General features: G+C 33.8%; 1 protein-coding gene across 2 annotated transcripts in view; it reads left to right on the forward strand.

The window, feature by feature from the left end:
* The window catches only part of SPATA17 (spermatogenesis associated 17), a 212,468-nt gene that overhangs the window by 83,831 nt on the left and 104,813 nt on the right, over positions 1-23,824 (forward strand). For both annotated transcript variants that reach the window (XM_064383459.1, XM_021677167.2), the window contains exon 6: positions 10,623-10,746. In XM_064383459.1, coding sequence (XP_064239529.1) covers positions 10,623-10,746 — 124 coding nt within the window. The remainder of the gene's footprint in view (positions 1-10,622; positions 10,747-23,824) is intronic.

The following is a 23,824-nucleotide window of genomic DNA, read 5'->3' on the forward strand; positions in this document are numbered from 1 at the left end:
CCTAGAGATCCTAGAAACATATGAAATATAAACACTGGAATTATATTTTAGAATATATTCTTAGCATAGGAATTAAGCAAACCCAAAATAAACACTTGATCATATTCTTTAACAGTTTTAAGACTAAAAAACATGAATCTTTGGAGAAGAATGATAACATATATCTTAGTTATAATATTAGCATAGAATAGGAATTTATAGAACATATGTATACCTAAATAAACTGAAATTTTATGATAAATAGGAAATTATGTAGTCGTAACCTACTACAAAAACAGCAATTTGATGAAGAATCATTTATTTTTAATCACTTTTTTATTAATGCTTTATAATTCGTAATGCTTTACAGCTTTTTCCATTTCCTTTCCCTTTATATGTATTCTTTTCCCCTCTTGTAGTTGGCAATGAATAGAATGGAGAAAGAAAATTACTCCAGTTTATTTCTCTCTCTCTCTCTTTCTCTCTCTCTGTTCTATTACTACTGTTTTGTAATAGTTTCTTATCCAACAATAAACGGGATGGTATTCTCTGTGGCATTCATATAAAAATGATTTCTAAGATCAGCTATGAAAGAATTGGTCAGTAAATAGTTTCCCAAAACTCATTAGATATTTTCTGAAGCTACATGTAGCATACTGCTTTAAAATATGTTCACATCATCCTATAGTATGTTATTATGGCTTTATGCTAGCCTCGAGATTAGTTTCGAGATGTCCCTTATCTGTGTTGAGTGGATTGCATGCAAAAGCAGCAGCAATTATTTTTGCTTTAAAGTGAGGTTAACACATTTTAAAGGAGAGACAATGTGTGATGTTTGAGTAAACACAAAATAAATAAGATCATGAAACTTTTTTTATATGAAATGGGAACTTTAGCTACCTCAATTCTGAACTCTACCAAAAACATAAATTTAGTAGATTGATCCTCCTCCTCCACAGCTGAACTGCTGTGAAGATGGGCAAAGGAGAGAATGTGATGTGCCTTCATCTCTATGCAGGAAAGCCCCCATGCTGTGTCTCAGAGTCACAATCTGTAAAGTCATTTTATTTCGCAAAGATGAACAGAGACCTTGTTAATAATATCTGCCCCTTACCAACCTTAGTGGAATGTTGTGAGGCTGAATTAATGTCTGAAAGTGTTTGGATCACCTGAAAACAATGTACTATATAAATACATTTTATTATTATTACTATTGTTTTACTTAGCTCAATGTCATTCTCAATTATTTGACATCATACATATTATATAAAATTTTACTTCCTTTTAGAGCAGCTCTCTAGATGATAAAAAGGAAAATACTCTTACAGTGAAATATGTGCATATTTTTAGAAAGAATATTATACAAAAATTATTTTCAACCAAGTTGATTCAAAAAAGCCAGAAGAAGAAAAGAAATGATTTTCATGAATGATCTTTGAATGAGGTCTTATTGCTTTTTAAAATCATGCAAAGTAGGTAAATGAAATAATAGAGCAATTGGGCAATCCCTTTGTATGATCAGACTGAAGTCATGGTATTGTAATTTTATAACATCGACCATTATCACCTTTTTTATTTTTTTCATTCTCAAAATGTCTCCTCTATAGAGAATAGATTTGCTAGCATTACCCTTAGAGAGCCCATTTATGTGGCCAGGAAAACTTTCTTCTCAAAAGTGCATTTCTGTCCTTTGCTGTTGTTGGTCAAAGCCTACCAAAGAGAGCAAGAGTTTCTAGTGAGTGATCCAGCCTTATTTCAGCACTACTCCTCTCTATCCCTGCTCTCTCTATTTAGTGAAAACTTGCTCATTGTTGAATTCCCATCTCCAATACCATCACCTCCATGAAACCTTGTGTGATCTCTCTAATCAGAAGTGACCTCTCTGAACTTAAGTACTACATATGTATTTCTTTCACAGACTTATTTTCTACAGTCTGACAAATTATCAGCTATTTTGTTTGCAGCCTACTTGAAGGCAGGTACTATGCTTTAAACATCTTTATTTCTCTAAATATCTAAAACATATTTGTGAATACCGGCCTGAATAAACAAATGAGTGTTAATTATCTACATAATATTAACTCTTTAAACAGCTTAGATATTTTTAAAGAGAAACTCTTCTATACTGCAACAAAAGATTTTGTAACTAAACGTTATCCTTTTTTTTATGAGAGGACCTTTTTAAATGTTTCTAAAATGTTAAAGTTTCAAGTCTGTGTTTCAGAGTAAGGTGTGAAACTCAGGCACAACCTGAGTGCTTGAGTTAATGACTATGTACTACAGAATATTTCATTTTAAACATATTTTCCCTTTGTGAAGGGCTGCCGTAATGGAATTTGCAGCACCTGTCAAACAGATCCAGGGAATATAGGTAACCAGTAGCAAAATAAGGTAGATAAAATAAGTGGTGTAAGTTTTTTGACTGACTTAAATTTTATTTCTAATGGGAATATTTTAGGTATTTTAATAACTTCCAAATAATCTATCCCAAGGTTTTATTACTTACAAAATATTTTGAGAATTCAAACACAGAATCCTAGCATATAATTACCTTATTTTCTGGTTAGTATTTTTACTTGTATTTTAGACTTAGTCTTTTTTTTTTCTTTTGTTGCTTACTTATTTTGTTATATTAATGTGGACATATTCAGAGCAGACAATTGTTAGAGATGAAATGTAAATACATTCAATACATTTAACTAAAATACTTTTATTTCAAATATACCACAGCAGAAACTAATGCCATTCGACTATTTTTTTTTTAATTGTTTTGAGATGGGGCATTGCTATATTGTTCAGGCTTGTCTTGAACTCCTGGACACAACTGAAGCTCCCGCCTCAGCCTCCTGAATAGCTGGTATTACAGGTATGTGCCACCACACCCATGACTATTTTTATTTTGAAGGCATCTTACAACAGAAGCACACTCTGACTTTACTTGCCATGAAAACAGAATAAAGACGATAGAGTTGTTTAAATCCATTTCCTTAGAATTTTGATTTTTCTTAAAGATGGTGCAGATGATAACATTTTGTTTTTATTTGAGAAAACTGTGTAGTATTATTTATTAGCAGTTGCCTTTGCAGTTTTAGGAATTTGTGCTTTTAAAACAATCTGGATATAATTCTTTGTTTCTTTGTCAAAATTAGTATTTTTATGGAATTATTGTGAAGTACATTTCCTGTCTTCTTTGTAGTATTTCATAGGCTGCCTCAGTGCTCCACCTCCAGAATGTTTAATTAAGCCAGTCTGAGGTGGGATCTGAGAAAGTGCATTTTTAGTAATTCCAAGGTGAAGTTGATGCTGCTGGTCCAGGGACCACACTTTGAGAACCACTGTCTGAGGCAAAGAGGTGGAGTTCTAGTTCTACCCACACTCCCCAACAGAGGCTTTTCTCAATGTGGTTTCTTCTCTCTCCTAATTAAACCATCAGGAGTGATGAAATGTACTAGTCAACTGAGAAATAAAGAGGGTGCTGGCACCAAGTTTATACTAGGTATTATGCCAAGTGTTTTGGGAGGGGCACATCAATGAATAAAGATTCTTCTTGACCTTCAGGACCTGACTTAGTCAGTTTGGGCTGCTGCAGCAGAATTCCAGACTAGCTAAACAAGAGAAATTTGTTTCTCACAGTACTGGAGCCTGGAAAATCAAAGACAGGTGCCAACATATCCATCTGGTAAGGGCACTCTTCTTTGTTTTCAGACAGTCACCTTCTCCTTGTGTCCTCACAGAGGAAGAGAGAGCATCTTTCTCAGGTCTGTTCTTAATCCCATGGGGGCTCCAACTCCATAATTTAATTACCTCCCAAAAGCCCCACCTCCAAATGTCATCACATTTAGGATTTAGGCTTCAACACGTGAATTTGGGGGGACTCAAGTGATCAGCCTATAGCAGGGCCTTAGCATTCAGGATGGGGAGTTAGCAAGTGAAGCATGCATGCCTACTGCTTTAATGTATGGTAGAATGTAATATATATATGAAAGAGCAGTAAAGGATTCATAATGAGTGAGATTCTTATCGTGGGAACAACTAGAGATTAATTATTGTTGAGGAGATCTATGAAGCCTTCTTAGAGAAAAGAATGGAGATTTTTTGTTTTTTTGTTCTGGATTTACAAAGAAGAGAATGTAAAAATTATAAAGATTCTGTTTTTAGTATTATATTTTGAAATGAACAAGAAAAGCAAAAAGAATAGCTGAATATAAAGCTCCCTTCTGAATGGCATACGTGTCCATCTTCTTAATAGTTTTTATTATGGTGAATAAAGCATTTAATGAGTATACTGAGCAAATATTGAACTGTGTATAATTGAGTCATTTATATAATATGTTACATATTATACATATTACATATTATGTTTATTAGGATTATGAGTTTGGATTTTTTTATCTTATATCACTTGTGGAAATAATATAATTTTAAGCACAGTACTCTTTTTTCTCAAAAATATTTTATAGAAATATATTATTTTTCTCCTTTGGTACAGACATTAGACAAAATCAAGAAACAGTTTAAAAGGAAAAAAGGTAACAAGGAAAAGAAAATATGCAGTGCAAGAAAACGTAATTTATTACATGATAGGAAGTAACCATTACCTTTCATTTGGGTTCGGGATTGAGCAGGATTATATATTTGCTTTTGCAGTCACTTCTCTCTAGTCCCTATCATCATTCATATACCTAAACCTAAATGCTCTTATGGAGACAGTCGTCTTTTAAAAATATTTACTTATTTATTCAAATAGACATGGGCAACATAGACATAGTCTTTATTTTTACAGAGTTTGCAGTCTAGTCGGGAAGACATATATTAAACAAACATATATCTATAAATGTATGATTGTAAATTTTATTAAGTCACATGGAAGAAAAACAAAATTATGGTGTTTATGAGTGAAAACAACAGTGAAGGGAGAATTTAGATTGCTGTAAAGGAAATTCAAGGCAGAAAATACAATTTAAGTGAATATCTTGAGGTAGAAATAAACGGTTTGCTAGGAAATGAAATACAGCCATTGTGACTGAAGCATAGTGATCTGGGAGAGAGTGATATGAAGTGAGGAGAGAGAAGCAGGGGACCATGCTGAAAGTCCTTGTATGTTTGTATTGTTTGTTAGTTGTATTGTGCAAAATAACTTTTAAGCATCTTTTCAGCTTCAATCTCTTTTGATACATTAATGTTGTACATTGTCCATTAGAATTATTTAACTCAAAAAATGGCAAATGGAAAACGTGTTTTAAGGAAGATAGGACATTTGTGGTGGAAAATGCTGAGGTCTGTGTATTTCATGGCCACAACATAGCTACCTGGTTATAATCTTATGATCTGGTGATGAACGAGTAGTTATGGTTGATTGAAATCATTCCAAAAAAGAGCAGACTTTTCCATTTGTGTGCTTTGGAAAACTAATATATGTAATATAGTATTCAAAGTTACCTCCTCAGAAAAAAAGTCCTATTGATACTTAAATAAAATACTGGATTTAGGCAATATGAGTAAAGTATTGTGGTTAAAGGCAAAGATTTTGGAGTCAAACCTAGATTCAAATTCTAACTCCATCACTTTCTGGTTGTAGGAGTTTGGGTAGAGATTTAATGTCTGTGAATATCTTTTCCTGATCTGTTAAATTAGTATAATAATATCTGCCCCACAAGACTATGAACGTATTAAATGAGATGATATCTGTGTCTTAGCCAGGAACCTCTTGAAAGCAGAATGTAAATTGAGGATTAAAGTGCTGACACTCTGGATGGCTCAATACCAGATGAATGAGGGTTAGAAAAAGGAGGTCATGGAGGGAAGTGCCATAGATGGAAACAACTCTGAGACAGTGATTTGGTGCATGAGATTTAGGGAGTAACATCTTTAAGGGAAGGGAGGAGGAAGGTTGAGGGGAAAGTTGAATTGCATCAGGAGGTCTCAGCCCTGGGATTTGGATGGCCCTTTATATTGGTCCCAGACTGAGACAAAGGCTCTGGGCCTATGTAATCTGTCAATTCCCAGTCATTGATTGAATCCAAGCTAGGGGCAGGATAACAAAACTTGGGGCAGGGCAGCCGATTGTCTCCAGTGAGATATAGTTATGAACAGTCAGCCACCAGCACTCCTGGCAGCTGGACTTTGGGTTTGTTTCTGTAGAGAAGAATGAGACATGATGAACTCCTGCAGTCCTGGCCACTGCTTCACAGAGAGCCACATAGTGATGCGATATAGCACAGCAGATATATATATCTATATTTAGACAGAGTCTCACACTGTCTCCCAGGCTGGAGTGCAGTGGCGCGATCTTGGCTCACTGCAACCTCTGCCTCCCGGGTTCAAGTGATTCTCCTAGCTTGACCTCCTGAGTAGCTGGGATTACAGGTGCCCACGACCACGCTTGGGTAATTTTTTTGTATTTTTAGTAGAGACAGGATTTCACTATATGGGCCAGGCTGATCTTGAACTCGTGACCTCAAGTGATCTGCCCACCTTGGCTTCCCAAAGTGCTGGGATTAAGTGAGCCACTGCACCCGGCCATGCTTATTGTCTTTAGCTACACAGGTTTTCTTCAGGTTTGCAAGGAGAAATCACCCCTCAGAGCAGTAGGTGGAGGACAGAGAAAGGAGAAATTTATTTGCATGGTTCTTTTCTGTCTCCTATTTTTCACTGATCAGAGTTTACCCCATGCCTGTTAGGAAGACATATTCCATGCTCTACATTGTGGAATTCCATTCACAAAGTGCACTCTCACTGGGAGAGAGAAGGAGGAGACCACCAAGGGAATTATAGAAAGCATATCCAGTTGAGTAGATAAAGCATGTAGCCTAATACTTGGCTCAAGTAATTAATGCTCAAATAGCTAACACTTACATAGCACCTTACTGTGTACCAGCCACTATTTTGAGTACTTTACATTGATTAACTTATCTCATCCTCACAATAATTTAATGGGAAAGATACTAACACTAATATATTTATATTTTACAAATGAGGATATTGTAGCTCAAAGGGTAAACAGCTTGTAAGCAGCACAGCAGAGCTGTGATAAACAGGTGTCACTTCAGAGTCTATGCTCTTGGCTGGGTGTAGTGGCTCATGCCTGTAATCCCAGCGCTTTCAGAGGCAGAGGTGGGAGAATCACCTGAGGTCAGGAGTTTGAGACCAACCTGGCCAACATAGTGAAACACCGTCTCTACTAAAAATACAAAAGTTAGCTGAGTGTGGTGACACGTGCCTATAACCCCAGCTACTTGGGAGGCTGAGGCAGGAGAATTGCTTGAACTCAGGAGGTGGAGGTTGCAGTGAGCCGAGTGCCACTACACTCCTGCCTTGGTGACTGAACAAGACTCCATCTCAAACAAAACAAAACAAAACAGAGTCTATGCACTTTGCCATTCCACTATATTGCCTCTCAATGGCTATGATTATTGCTATCATTATTAGAATATGTAAATATTTTATTATCCCTATAAATATCATTAGCAAAATATATTCAAATATATAAAGCTTTGCAAAAGTTTCAGTAATTTTTATCTAGTAATTTTTAATCTTTATTTTAAAACTAATATCAGAAAATGTTTATAGATAATGGTAACAAGGCAGAAAGTCTCGGAATTTAATCTTTTTTTTTTTTTTTTTTTTTTTAGAAAGAGTCTCACTGTCCGTCGCCAGGCTGGAGTGTAGTGGTGTGATCTCGGCTCACTGCAACCTCCGCCTCCTGGGTTCAAGTGATTCTTCTGCCTCAGCCTCCTGAGTAGCTGGGACTACAGGCAGGCGCCACCATGCCCAGCCATTTTTTTGTATTTTTAGTAGAGATGAGGTTTCACCATATTAGCCAGGATGGTCTTGATCTCTTGCCCTCGTGATCCACCCACCTTGGCCTCCCAAAGTGTTGGGATTACAGGCATGAGCCACCACGCCCGGCCTCAAGTTTCTTTATATGGTAGAAGACAGGATTATAAGAAAAAAGAAAATATGCATGGCTAATTCAATAAAAATATATTCGGCATAATACTTCTTGTACCAGGAAGATGACAGCCTGGGCTGGAGTTAGAAAACCTGCAAACACAGAGATTATAATTGCATTTCTGTCATTAACTTATTTGTTAATCACAGTAGGTCATTTAATCTCTTTACTTGTTTCCATATTTGTAAAATAGAGTAATTAGTAAAAGCTATACCATATATATCACAGGATTTTTTTTGAGATTGGAAATGAGAAAAAACATCTGAAATATAAGAAAAGGAAAATAACCTATTTAAGTATGTTAGAAGTACTGCATTTAAAAAATCTCCAGATAAAAATATAGGTAATTTTTATAATTTTATAGGGAATCCTAGTTAGAATGATTTCCATCCTTTTATTTTTAATGAGATCATAATTTTTATTGCATCCTGCACACTGAGCAATATCTTCATCCTACTGATATAACAAAAACATATATCAAGGATAAATAATTTATTCAGTAATTCCTACTTCATCTTTTAACAAAGAATGTTTGATGTAAATATTACTGTCTTGTTCAATATATCCACACACTCGAATATTACAAGAAATCAATTTGGAACCTAAGAATTGATTTTTTTTCAATAATTGGATGAACTTATTAAATTAACTACTTTTGTGTTTGAGATTACACCAGATTAGTGTTTTTAATGTTTCCTAAGTGTTTTCTTTATGCACTGGAAAGTAACATTTTTTTCTATTATCTCAGAGTTTTAGTTCACTTTGCCATGCCTGTGAACAAAACAGTCTATGCTCTTAACCACTCCACTGTATACATTTCCATATTCTGAAGATGGACTCTATTTACTAATTCAAATAACTTACACTTCTATGCACATCTTTGTACCTTACCCATTCATATATGTTTTCAATTCTATTAGGCCTTTCTTCTTATATAAGATTTTTTTCATATTTATTAAATTATTTATAGAGCACAAACTTCTTTATAGATGTATTTTTGATTTTTATGATTACTTAGAAAATGACTGGACTTATATTTAGAATAATATAAAATTGGAGACATGCATTTCTGAGTAATTATCTTTATAGTGGGAGTTCTCTGGTTAATTTTTATTTTTTTCATAATATCAGTAGTAAAGATTAAAAGTAATAATGTACCCACTTTTCAATGTAACATATGATTGTTATTTGTCCTAGCAAAAATTCTCATTTATTCATATGTAACTGCCTTGAAAATTGTACCTTAAGGACAAAGAAAGGTCACCAATCCCTCTAACTCCTGGTTCTTTGTCAAAAATGGACACAGTTAATGAGGTTTGTTTGGTACAGAACAAATTCTCAGACACAGATAGAGATCCTTTCAATGGAAACAAATTTGTTTGGCTTTACCAGGTTACTTAGCGATTAATAATAGCCTTGAGATGCAGGTCAGAGAGGTCATTGTACCAGCTTGCCAACACAATCTAAATGTGCAGCTAGCCTGGCTCTGTGGGTGCAGAAGCCCCCAAAAATACTATGCATAAAGTAAAACAGGCTATTTTCTGACTCCTTTTTTCATATTAATAAGCAATTTTCAAGAGAAGGGTGGCAAAATGGGGGCCATGCCACTCCAAGTAATTCATTTATTTTGCAATTTAATCTTATGTTGAAAAAAATTGCTCTGCTGCAATAGCATAGCTTGGTGATTTTTAAACGTCAGTGTGTTTCATAAGTAACCTTGTATGAAGTATTGTATTAGTAGCCTTTAACAGAAAATTGCAACAAAAATATTTCTAGACATTGAAATAGAAAGGAGAATCTTTTTTTATTTTTGGAAGTTTTTCCTTTACTTTCCTTAGATACCTTTGAGAAAAATGCTCAGAAGATTTGTTTAAAATTTTACTTACAGAACTAGACACTAAGTTCTATATCTGCTTTTTAAAAATAGTACAATTTCAAAATATTCTTTTAACACAAATTGTTAAATTTTTCCTTGAAAATGAAGGATTTATTTTTTTCTATATTTGATAATATCATAATCTGGTTAGCAGGTGTTTTCACACAGTATACTTAAAGCTTATGTTTTGTTTATATTTCTTAGATACACATAAATAAATGACGAAAAGTTTCATTATTTAATAGAATTTATTATACTTTGAAAAGACTTGCACTTTCTCACCTCATTTAGTTTTTATTCAAATTATCTATACAATTGGACAAAATGTCAACCTTTAAAGTGCAGAATAATATATATAATCTTACTGGGATTATTTGAACTGTCAACTGAAGTAAGCCTACAATAAATTGAGTATGTGCATAAAACCTGTCACATTTTAAAAATTAGGCCATTAGTATGCAAAATAAATGATTAGATATAGATATACAAATCCAAAATATAAGGGAAAACAGTAGTTCAAAGGCTTTCTTGGGATATTTAAATATGTCCGAAAAAGTTAACCTTCAAGCAAAAAACCCTGATAATTTAGTAAGACACTTATATTGCATTTGATATGAGTATTTTCTCAGCTTTGAATTAATTATAAATAAACTCATTTGATCTCAAAAACATAATCACAGAAAAATCACATAAATGCTTTCTAAATATTGCAAAGATTCATGTAGAAAATGCAGGTAAGATAGATGGATGACACCACTGATTTGGATGGATATGGATGATGGTTGCCCCTCCTAACTGCAGATTGTTTTGATGCAGGAAGGCACTGGAGGAGTTTGCAGAAATGAAAGAACGAGAAGAGAAGAAGGCTATCCTCAAAAGGGAAGAGGAGAAAAGAGATTACCAAGCTCGAAAGATGCATTACCTCCTCAGCACAAAGCAGGTTGGTCTACCTGTCCCTGACAGCTCCTGTAAGCCACTTGGGCCCCTCGCCTGACAGAGATAAACTAGCAGGCTGAATGGGACATGACTTGTTGAAAAGATATCACAAAGACACTACTTCGAGTTCAATTTCGTGCTTCTGTGTAGGTGTGTGCAGGGACCATGACTCGTCTGTGACAGCAGCTTCATAGAGGCAGCCGCTGCGATGCTGGCAGAAAGGTCCAAGTCAGCAGTGTGATCTGCAACGGTGATAACACAACACGGAGGGCATAACCTCGCTTTCAAAACTCATTCTGAGTGGCTTTTTATTGTGTTGTGAATTGATCAAGAACTAACAAGTTATTAGGCTGAGGTGGCTTTCATGTTTTCTCTTTTAGTTGAGCTAATGTTGAGATTAAAACCATTTTCTGAGCGTTTCTAAATTTTGATGGAAGTTTTCAAGTAAAGCTTTTAATAAAATTGCTTCAGCAATTACATCTTCTTATAGAAATGTAAGCGTGGAATTTGGAATACTTAGACATTTATTTTACAATGCTTGCTAAAATTTTAATACCCTGAGTTTTGTCCTGGTTACTAGGAAAGAATAATGGCATATGGAATAGTCTCGAAAAGAAATATTGTTTAAGGAAAGCATGAATTTTGGGTTGAGGTGTGTTTTGTTACTAGGGATCTAGTCAGGAAACTGGCAATTTCTGGGTTTTAATTTTTTCTCATACACCTTCAAGTTCAGTGTGTAGTTCTGGCCAGAGGCACATATTCGAATTTCTCCAGGCAGGAACAAGTCAAGTCCCAGTGGTGAAGAGTGAGCCCTAAAATTGAATGTCATCCTTAGAGGCATCCAAATTAAAAAAACATATTAAATCCTGGGCTGGCCATCCACCTTTGGAACATAGATCTTCCGCATCTCTAGCCTCTACTTGGTAGTCTAAATACCAATACTTTTTAATCATGGTGACTATCTTCATATTTATTTGGATTTGTAGAGCTGAGTCATCTTCATTTAACAGGTAAGGAAACAAGCTCAGAGGTGTTATGTGGCTGAGTTAGAGATACAAAACCAGTAGAAATAGATATGGCACTCAATCTGAGGCCTCTAGACTTCAAATACTTAGGCAATCATTTAAAGATACTTTTTAAAATGAAAACTCAAAATATTTTAACTTTTATTTGTAAAATCTATGATAGTAAAAATTTTAGTTGTATAATTGAAGTGCTACATTTTTATATAGAATTTCAAACCAAAAATTCCTTTTAGCAGAAATGTTTTAACTTTAGTTATTAGTAATTTCAACTTTCATTAAACTAACTACTGTTAATATGCTTATTTCTTTAAATCTGATAATATTTTATTTTTTACAATACAGTTGTTAATTTTAGTAACTCTGAACTGTCTTTATACTCTGAATCTTTCTTAATATGAGTTCTAGTTGTGCTCCATATACTTATGATAGGTATTATAATGAAGAAAACAATTTTTAAAATAGTTAAATCTTTTTTTTTCTTTTTTGAAGAGGGAGTAAGAAGGAGTCTCACTCTGTTGCCCAGGATGGAGTAGTGTTGCGATCTTGGCTCAATGCAACCTACGCCTCCTGGGTTCAAGCAATTCTCCTGCCTCAGCCTGAGATTACAGGCGCCCACCACCACGCTGGGCTAATTTTTGTATTTTAATAGAGATGGGGTTTCATCATATGGATCAGGCTAATCTCTAACTCCTGGCCTCAAATTATTCCCCCTCTTTAGCCTCCCAAAGTGCTGGGACTGCAGGTATGAGCCACCGTGCCTGGCCTAAAATAGTGAAATCAGATTTAATTGAACATTTGTTAATTCTGTTCTATTCAAGGTTGTTGAGATACTGAGTATCTGATAGCAAATATTTACGGAGTGCTTACCATGTGCCAAACAATATTACAGAGACTTTCTATGTATTATTTCTTTAACTAATTTGATTTCATTTCAATTTTAAAGTTCTTCACCTGGTCCGACAAAGAATTTCACAAACCTAACTAAAGCACTTGAATCATAGACCTTAATGGATTTTCATTTATTACCATGGTGTTTTAAGTATGTTTGTGTTAACAAATACAAGCTGTCAATGCATTTGTCTTCTTCTTTATACCACATAGGCTGCTGATAATATCAGTGTATGTAAACTTTACTTTAGTGATCCCTAGTCTCCAAAACTCCTTGGCATCCAATAAAATAATTATTTCTGAGGCACTGTGGCTCAGTTGAAAGAACCCAAGTATTGTCATCAGACAGAACTGAGTTGACATCCCCGCTCTCTCACTAAGGGTAATATATCACGAGATTACCGTCAGTTTTCTGAGCCTCTGCTTCCCTGTGCATTTGTGGGATAATGAAACCCACCTTGGAAGAATGTTATGAGGATTAAATGTAATGTATTTAAAATAGTGCCAGACCCTTAGAGGGCATTCAGTAATGGTAACAATCATATTATTAGAATTTAACCTGTCAAAGATAAACTAAGGTTTTCTACTTTAATTTTCTTCTATTAGTGTTACCAATTGGAAGCATTCATTTTCTCCTTTTCTTTTTTGGCTTTCCTTTAGTTATTAATAAAAATTAGTTACAAATCTCTATACTGGTGTCGTCACCTCCATTTTACACTTGGCTTCACAGACCTGAGGACATTACAGGTGAAATTATGTTCTCAAATCGCTTCCCTCAGAGAGGAATATTACAAAAATATCAGGGATTTTAATTTGGATCTAGCACGTTGGTAAACTTCATCACAGTGATCTTAACATTTGATCACAGGTAACTAGAGATGAAAAGACAACCCTTTGAACCTATGGCGGCACCTTTGTTCCCAAGGCAAACTGTGCATATGTGGTGGTGAAACAGAAGACACATATTTCAGTCTCAGTGTTGTTAGTAATTTTTACAGCCTGTCTTGGCTATTGGGGAGAAATCAAGCTGCAGATTTTGAAATATTCCTTACATAGTTGTTTACACATTAATTTCATTAAGAGTCTTAATTTTGAATTGTATTTATAGACATTTAAGTACAAATAAAAGCTAATAAGAATTAATATTTATTTTAAAAGATTTGTATCAATTTTAACTTTCAATTCCTGCAGATAATTGAAAACTCTCCAAAAAATATTCAAGTTTGAATAATTTTATGAACAGTATATCAGGATAGGAAAAGCTTTATTGATCTGCTTAAAAGGAATATATCTAATAGCATTTTTAGCAAAGAGAGGGACATTAGTTATATTTGTGATTTATATTGTTGATTGGTGATTATTTTAGGAATGATGTTAGTATAGTTTATAGAATAATAATTTTTGCATTAAATTTTTATTGTTCTAATAACTTACTTTAGAAGAGTAGAAATAAAACTAATTTTGACAATGCTTCAAAAAAGATAATTTTGTAAGCCAAAATTATATTTGTGAATTCAGATATACATGATATAAGATTACATGTTTTTTAATGTATTAGTAATTTTAGGATGATTATGGTGATATGCTAGTATACTCATATTCTGACTGCAAAGTTTTAAAGTCAGGTTTAAGCTTATTTTTAGTAGAAATCCAAAGTATACCTTAACATAGTTCCAAAAGCTATTACTAATTTTAATGGTATTAATTATCTCATCTTTATTCAAGCAAATATATTAGCTCTAATAGAAATTACACAAGTAAATAACTAATATTGCAATGAGTGAATTAATAGACCCCTCAGGGTTTTATTAATTAAAAAGTTCAAGTCATATTAAAACACCTTTTGTATATGTTTATTTCAATCAGAAAGCTGAATATGGTAACTTATTTGCATAAATAATCAATCACCATTTACTAGTAGTAATAAGGTTAATTTGTTGCTACAGACATAATAGGATTAGTCAATTATATTTCCCAGAAAATGCTATTTGTTATGCACCCCATCACCTGTAAAACAGGATTGGGTTTAACACTCTTATTAAATGAACACATAAAAAAATCTTTGTCCCTGTAAAAGTTTTATGAAAGGAAGGCTAATTTTGGTTGATTTGGATAAAGTAAAATGCAAATATTGCTTTCATTTGTAAATTTAATTTATCTTTCTGTAAAGATTGAGTATTTAATAAAGTTATTTATTTTGATTCAGTAACCAGTCAAACTAAATCTAACACATATAGGATATATTTCCTTTGAAGAAAATCTCATTTGCAGATTTGTTTTATTCCAAATAAACTGACTTTCGTTCCCTTGCCCTTGTTCTTGGGTAATAAATTATGTTGTCTGCTCCACCTACTGGTGGATGCATGCAAAGGCCTATTGTTGGATTCATTAAAAGATGCCTGTAAAATATTGCCAGAATTTTTTAGAATCTTCCTGGAGATTAGAAAAATTATAGATACAAATTTAAAATTCAAGATCTAAATTATAAAAGGTTAGTTTGGAAGTATTGGTTATTATATATAATTATACACAGTAATAGTTATTAGTGAAAATGTTACCCTGTTTTTCCATTTTAATGTGATAATTACAAATATACATATAACTCAATATAACTATGTATATTGTATTTTGGTGTGGCATTTAAGAGTTTACACATACTGAAATTAAAACTCAAGTAGAAACAAGTTTAATGAAAATTGTTACACGTTTATAATGGAAATAATTTTCATGTCATAGTTTATACAATAGATTTTGGATGTTTTTCCTCACTCCCCACTAAAGTAGTGAAAATACTACTGAAATGACTATTTTACGTTATTTATTATTTTTAAAAGACTCTGTACTGTGATTAATATTGATAAAACTTTACTTTGCATTATATTTTTGAGGAAGCCAAAATGATTTCAGCTACTTTTTTCCTAAATCATGTTAAATCATATTTGTATAAAGACTGTCTTAATTGTAAAATTAAACTTGACATAATCATAATTAATTGGTAGTCTGTTGATATAAAAACAGTTTTATAAGATAAATCTTTTTTAAAAAGATTATTTTATTTTAATTTCCAGGATATAAATCTTATAAGGTGAAAAATATTTAAATTAAGAAAAATTTGGCCGGGTGCAGTGGCTCATGCCTGTAATCTTAGCACTTTGGGAGGCAGAGGCGGGCAGATCACTTGAGGTCAGGAATTCGAAACCAGCCTGGCCAACATGGTGAAACCCCATATCTACTAAAAATACAAAACAATTAGTCAGGTGTGGTGGCGGGAGCCTGTAATCTCAGCTACTCGGGAGGCTGAGGCAGGAGAATAGCTTGAACCTGGGAGAGGGAGATTTTAGTTAGCAGAGATCGCACTGCTGTACTCCAGCCTGAGTAGCAGAGCAAGACTCAATCTCAAATAAAAAAAGAAAAGAAAAGAAAATTTTAGTTTTTCCAAATCATTTATACCAAATGGTATACGCTTGGAGAGGCTATACCATTGCCTAATGTGTGGATATTGCACTGAACATTGCGTATGTGTGGGTATGTTTATCTACGTGTCATGTCTTTGTATATTTGATATGTTTGGAAAGTATCTTTGCAGTGGTAGGGAAACTCAAGAGTAATATTAAGATGTACCTGTAATGAGTTTCTGGAGCACATATTTGGATATCTTAGACCTTATCTCAAAACCACTTTTCTGACTTGAAAAACTGATTTTGTTCCTTTCTAGTTTCTTAGTTGGACTTTTTTCCCTTTTTTGTATTTCCGTGATATACATGCAAAAGGATGTATGCCTTGATACTTACCTTTATCATATACATGGTACCTTTATCTCCACTATACTGAATATTACACTTATGCTCTTGTGGTTTGATGCAGCCTGATTTTGAGCAGTCACACGTCCCTTGTGAACTTTTTCCGGCTTTTTTTTTTTTTCTCTGTGTGTGTTTTTTTCTATTTTCCAAATCACACTTTACATTAAAAGATTTGCAATTCTAAGCTATCCCGTTATCCAGTGTTTTGAAGTAGTTGACTCTTCTTCATTTTTTACTAACAACTCTCAGTTCATCATTCCAGGTATCTTTCAAATTAGTCCCTTCATATTTATTCCCTGAACCCTCAGTAATCATAATAGTCTCGAAAATGATTTTCTTTTTAAGTCTTTTGCCCTTTAACCTAGTATATTTACCACTATCAGATACATATTTCTAAAAGAGCATTTTTATTTCATTTATCTTTGCGGTTTGTAAGCCTCCAAAGATTCCCTGTTATCCATAGGATAAAATCCATATTTTTCAGCATAAGCATTCAAAATTCTTTATAATCTGACTCCACTCTGATCCCTTTGCTTCTCAATATGAGCATACTGATACAGTCTGACTTTATATCCTAGAGAAATTTATCATAAGGTTCTCTTTATATATATATATTTATATATGTATATACATATATGCATATATATAAAGAGAACATCTTTATATATCCTTCTTTAAAGGATAGGCACTGCTCTTTCATTGTACTCTCTTTTTCCCCTTTCTCTGAAGTGGGTTAGTACTTAGAAGAAACATCAATTCTTGGTGGGTTCATGTATAAAGATTAAAACTAGGGCCTGCATTCAAAAGCATAAAGAAAGACAGAATGTAATTTAGATATCCGTGGTACCTTCCGATGAATTGCTCAAAGCAATTTATTATATCTATTTTCAGAATATTCTATAAAGCAGAAATTATCTTTCTAGTGACTAAACTGTTGTTTGGGACTCTTTTTTCTTCCCTTTGGACACTTGGTAGGTTTATTTTTTCAAGATTACATAGGGGTCTGACCTATGATCTTTGGATCCATAGTTTAAGAGGCAGGTCTTCAAATTTGGACACTTGTTCTTAATCCCAAGTGAACAACTAACATGACAAAATCATCACATAATTTGTTACTATTGGCAGTCTCTGTGCAGAAAGGCCAAGGACTGAACTAGCATGGAGAATGAATTATCTATTAACTTTTACATTTTATTTCCCCGCTCTTTAACATTGTAGTTTTTATTATCCTGTAATATATGAAAGGGATGCCATTATTATCCATTGTCAATTCTCTTTGAATAGACAGAGTGAAGTGATTTGAAAATATCTTGTTGTGCTCTCAGATGAATTCCTTTTCTGCTCTTCTCCCCGTGTCGTCTTTTAGCTACCTCACATCTAAGAAAGAGGCAACAATTTCCGAAAGAGGCAAGAATAAAATAAAAATTAATTGAAAGAGAGCCACGTAGGTAGAAACGTGCCTTAGCTCTCTCCCTTATGTATTTTTTCCTTTGAAGTGTGCAACATTTTAAAATAAATTCTTTAACAAAACACATTGTAAACCTCCCCCTTATGTGTGACTTGGGGCAGATCCATGTGTTACGGGTCTGAAGGTTATACAATTTTGGGATCCACTTTTAAGGATAAAGTATGCAAAGTTTCAAATACAAGAATATAAGTTCATTATTTACTTTTTCTTTAGAGACAGCCTCTCGCTCTGTCACTCAGGCTGGAGTGCAGTGGAGCAATCATATCTCGAATTTGTGGGCTCAAGTGGTCTCCCGCCTCAGCCTCTCAAGTAGCTGAGACTACATGCAGTTGCCACCACGTTAAATTTTTTGTAGAAATAGGGTCTTGCCGTGTTGCCCAGTCTCCTCTCAAACTCCTGGCATCAAGTGATCCTCCCACTTCAACCTCCCAAAGTGCTGAGATTACAGGCATGAGCCACCACACCTGGCAATATTTTTTATAATGAGAAAGGAAATCATTTCAAGCATATTTCAAATTTTAACAGTCTGATAATACACAACTTAAAATCTAAAAATATAGCATAGTGCTTTAATTAACTGTCTGACACAGCTGTATAACATTTATTTTCTATATTTTGACTTCATACTCTTTGACTGCTTCTTTTTTGACAATAATATTGTTATACTTTCCCAAGTGAGAAGAGATGGATTATGTACCATTTTGTCCTGACAACATGGATCTAAATTTTCATTACTGTGAAAGTGTTGTGTAATGCATTATGTTGGGTATATTACTGAAAGGAGAGTCTTCCATTTTGTAAAGGAAATTATGAGAATTGGTGTCCCCATTTATGATTTACACATCTGAATGTTGGAATAATTTTTCACAGACTAGCTTTGGGCTGTGTACATTTTAAACCTCGTTTCTCCCCCACTACCCACAGACTTCCATGGCGAGGCACGTTAGGGTGTTCCTATTGCAATGAAGCCTCTGGCCCTGCTCCTTGATTCACGGTGCCTCCCATCTACACAGTGGGTGGTAGGAATATTCCTGGGAGGTATTTCAATTTGGGATTGCTAACAAATATTAAGTATATGTGGAAGTGACAGAAAATCCACATAAATATATTTAACTAAACCTAGATTAAACATGTACCCACCTCATCTTTTTCATAGCCTGATCCCAGCATGCCCATAGCCACTCTTGTACCCCCCAAACCACGGAGAAGTGTGACAGAGGATGTCAGAGTATAAAGAGACAGTGGCATTAACTGATGTCTGACTTTTGCAAATTTTACAAAAAGCATGACCACTTGAGCACATTACCAGGGTCCTACCCTGTGCCTTGGAAGGGGCCTATGAAAGCAAGGGCCCCAAAGCTTAAGCTGCATGACTTTCACTGTTATTTCACCTCTGAGTGGACTCCATTCATGTACTATGTGAAAACCCCACTGCTCTTGTTAACCTTGCTCAAATAAGTTTTAACGTGTTTTAATGTGCTGTACATAGTCATGGGCACACCAGATTTCAAATCCAACCTTCAGACGTTTAAGTAAACCTTACCATTTTAGTCCTATCTTTAAAGCTGAAGCACCTAATTTTCTTTACTTCTTTGTCTTTTTTAAATTGAAAAAAATGTTTGGGCATCAAACTCAGGATCAGTTTATTTTCGTTTAGTAGATTGGGTGACTTTTGTTATTAACATATTAGGTACAAAGTAGAGGTCTTTTTAGGTATTAAAAAGAATCAATATATTTTGTATATGTATATATATATGTATGCATTTGTGTGTATACATGTATATATGTACATACATGTGTATATATGTATATACATGTTATATATATGTATGTGCACATATACACACACAAATACAAACATATATAAAATTTGAAATACAGTCTTATTTAAAAATTCAAAAGCTAGAAAAGAATTAGGATAAAGTACATAACAAATATAGTTCCCATTTTCTACCTCAATGCAAAATGTTCCTCCACTTACCCCAGAACACCATATTTTAAATTTCATTGTAGGCAAACAATTTATACAAGATAATTGAAAGTTAATTAGTATTTGCGTATTTCTATTGGTTTTATATAAAACTCTTATTGGCCCAGCATGCCTGTAATCCCCAGCACTTTGGGAGGCCGAGGCAAGCAGGTCACTTAAGACCAGGAGTTTAAGACCTGCCTAAGCAACATGGCAAAATACCATCTCCACAAAAAAAAATTATTCAGGCATAATGGTGTGTGGCTGTAGCAGCCACTTGGGAGGCTACGTGGAAGGCTTGCCTAAGCCCAGGAGGCTGAAGCTGCAGTGAGCCATGATCACGCCACTGCATTCCAGCCTGGGCAACAAAGCAGGACCCTGTCTCAGAAAAACAAATAAACAAACAAACACAAAAAATCCTACAGTTATTATCAAGTTAATTACAATGAATTCTATCATGTTCTTTGGTTAGAAGAAACTAAGCTTTTGGTGGTTTCTATTTTTATCAGTAATTGAATTTATAATATAATGAAATCCAAATCTTGGAAACATATGCAGTTAGGCCGTCTCTTTAACTAGATCTAACAAAAAAATTGGGGCTGTAGTAGTTTTGTAGATTTAAATTTTTATTTCTATTATTATTATGGCTATTTTTCTATTTTGGGGACACTTCAGAAATATTTTAGGTTGAGCCCAGTCATGAGTTAGATACTGTTATACAACTGATAAATAATGAGTTTGTGAAGTTTGTCAGGTTATGATTTATCCCAGCTCTTCAGTGAGATTAGAAGAAAATTTATACCATATAGGCTGCCGATAATATTAATGTATGTAAACTTTACTTTAGTGATCCCTGGTCTCCAGAACTCCTTGGCATCCAATAAAATAATTATTTTTGAGGCACTATACAATTATTTTATATAGGTATCCTGGTGTCTCTGATATTTAATCTGCTCTTCTGGACTGGAACACTTCAGAATATTTCTGTTGAGTATCTGGCAGGCAGATTTTAAAAATTTAGGTGCTAGTCTAATCCATCTTCTTTTTCCTTTAATTTTTCACTTTATTACCCTCCCTACTCTGTGCACCCTGTAATGAAATACACTATACCCTTTATACTAAAGCTAGAGACTTAAGGAGAGAGATTATACCCCCAAATGTTTTCTTAAAATGAGCTCTTAACTGAGTCAATGGTTAAGATACTCAAACATTGACTAATGTGACTGATGTGGTCATTAAGGTCACTATTAAGATCATGAGTGTTTAACTTCTGAGATCAAAGTATAGTCCAACACAGGAAATAATCTATGAATTTTGGATTTTATGCAATATAACATATGTAAATATTTTAAGGACACAGAAAGTTTGCTTATTATATTGTGTATTTGCTACAATCACAAAACAAAGAAAACCAAAGAGGAATTCTAATTTTTTATTTTAAAATATATAAAATTGGTTTCACTTTGGTGTGATATAAGTATGTTAGTGTAAAATGGCAGGCAGGGTTTCTATAAAACTAATCATCTTGTCAGTTGCTGTCTCTGTCTACTGTATTTTTTGACAGTGGAAGTATTTTATTCAGCAATGAGTTACGTTATTCACAAAGTACCACAAGAGACGGTAAAATAAAAGATGAGAAAATGAAGATGTGGAGAAGAGAGAAAAGGAAAAGAATCTGTCTTTAAATTTTAATCTGTGAATATCTCTTGATGTAAAATAAATAAGCTGCATGTCTCAATAGCTAATATTATGCTGAAAATAAATTCTTGTCAAAACAACTTTTTTCTTAGCTTAGAGAAAAGGTACATCTACAAGGTGCTTATATAAGGACAAACATCCCTAATTAATTTAGTCATTCCTTTAATGACTTGAATTTCAGAGGCTTTTCTCAAGTTTATTCAGCCCTGTTTTCCATTTAGTTTTAAATTAATACATGCCCACATATGTATGCTTATAATTTCTGTTCTAACATACCATTAAATAAATGTGAATCATTGAAATAATACAATTTTGTTATACTCATAATACATAATTAAATAATGTTAATTATTTATATTTATGTTCTATGTACCTAAATTAACTTATGACCATCTGTATTGGTCTTCAATTCACATCACTGAAATGATTCAATTTATTTTACCTCTTTTTTTGTTTATATATCTTACCAAAATCAACCTCCCTGTTTGCTATTATTTGAATATTAAAGTTGTCGAGTTTTCCTTGCTTTTTCAAGGCAGAGTTATTCCCTTTTCCCCCTTCTATGTCTTAATAAAGCATTTACCATTGGTTTTATGGTTATAGTTATCTCCCTCTAATGCAGGTGAATTCATAAAGGAGAACAATCATGCCATTGTGATACCTCCAGTTTCTCATACCAAAGTAGGTTCACAAGCAATATCAATTAACTCATAAATGAATAGTTCATGACCATGTCCTAATTCTGATTTACAATAATTTTAGATTCAAAACAAGAGATGCAGCATTTATTTTAATTCCAATTATTCACTGTTTTTTTTTTAAATTAAACAAGATTGTAAGTAAAACGAAATTATTTTTAAAGCTACAATAATTTTTAGTAACTTATGTCTATATTTACCCAAATATATTTTATGTGGGGTTTTTTTTGAAGGACAAATCTTATATACCAAGAAAAGACAAAGGAGAAAGCTAACATTTTTTTAGACTCTGTGTGCCTCAAATTAAACCAAATGACACAACTAGATAGGATGCAACTGAAATTCAAACCTAGCTCTGGCCATTTGATTTAACGTGCTCTTCATTTATGGATGGTTTTGAGAGAGCTGAGAAAGGGCCTATTTTAAAAAAATATTCTCCTGGATTATGAATGAAATTATATTTTAAGAGTTCTATTTATTTGAAAGCAACTACTAGACAACATCTTCAACATTATTAGCCTTTAATGCTTTGTGGGAATTAGCTTCTCAGTTTCTTCAAACATTAGGAGGTGGAAGAGACAAGTTCAGATGCAAGGCCCTCTCACAGGAAGTAAAGCAAGGCTTCATGGGTTCTTATGGATACTTATTAGGCAATCTATTTGTCATGCCAGAAAGCGAGCAATGAAGAGAGGAAGAAGTGGGTACTTGTCACCTACTTAGTATTTTCATCTTTGAAACACAAGCTGAAATTCCGAAACAACAGAAATCCTGTTCAGCTTCCTGTTGTACATTGGTTTGTAATCATTTTATGAAATGAAGGGATGTTTATAAAAATATAAATGTTCTTTGACATCTCATTCTTGATCTAATTAGCAATGTTTCTTTTAATTAATGAATACTCCTGTCAGTTAAAAACTGAGCTTGCTACATCCCAAATGATAAAACTGAAGATACATTTATCGATATATTCAGCATCATTGAGACATTAATATATTTAATGGCAGAAGTGAGACATGATATTTGCCAAAGTACTGTTATGGAACAGTCAGGGTGGAAACTTAGCTAAGATGGGAAAGAGACGTGTTAGAGCCCAATACATAAATCCCCAATACATAAATCCCCTAGAACCAGTTGAAAGAAAAATAGAAAAGACAGATAGATGGAGATAAAAGCATATCTTTACCTCATAATTAGTAATGAAAGCTGAATTGAAAGTTTACATCTGAATCAATAATGAGCTTGCTTCTATTTAGTTTCGTCATTAAATCTGCCTCCTAGTCAGAGACAGAGGAGGAAAACTAGGCCTATCCCTGTGAATCTTAAAGGAAGTGAGAGCAAAGGATATTTGCTTCCCATAAATAGGCTGGCTTTCAAGAGGTTGGGGGGAAGGGGCTAAATTAGGTTGGAGCGGATCAACTCCTTTCCTGATGCTCAATACTGAAAACTCCTTCTTCCTTGACATACTGAAGGACAGAGAGAAGCCCATGAAAACATGAGGAATGGAAAATATGTACTTCCCACTAACTAGATTTATAG

This window comes from Aotus nancymaae, unplaced genomic scaffold (genome assembly GCF_030222135.1).
Source record: "Aotus nancymaae isolate 86718 unplaced genomic scaffold, 86718_ANA_hifiasm-v0.15.2.pri h1tg000032l_0, whole genome shotgun sequence".
Taxonomy (NCBI): domain Eukaryota; kingdom Metazoa; phylum Chordata; class Mammalia; order Primates; family Aotidae; genus Aotus; species Aotus nancymaae.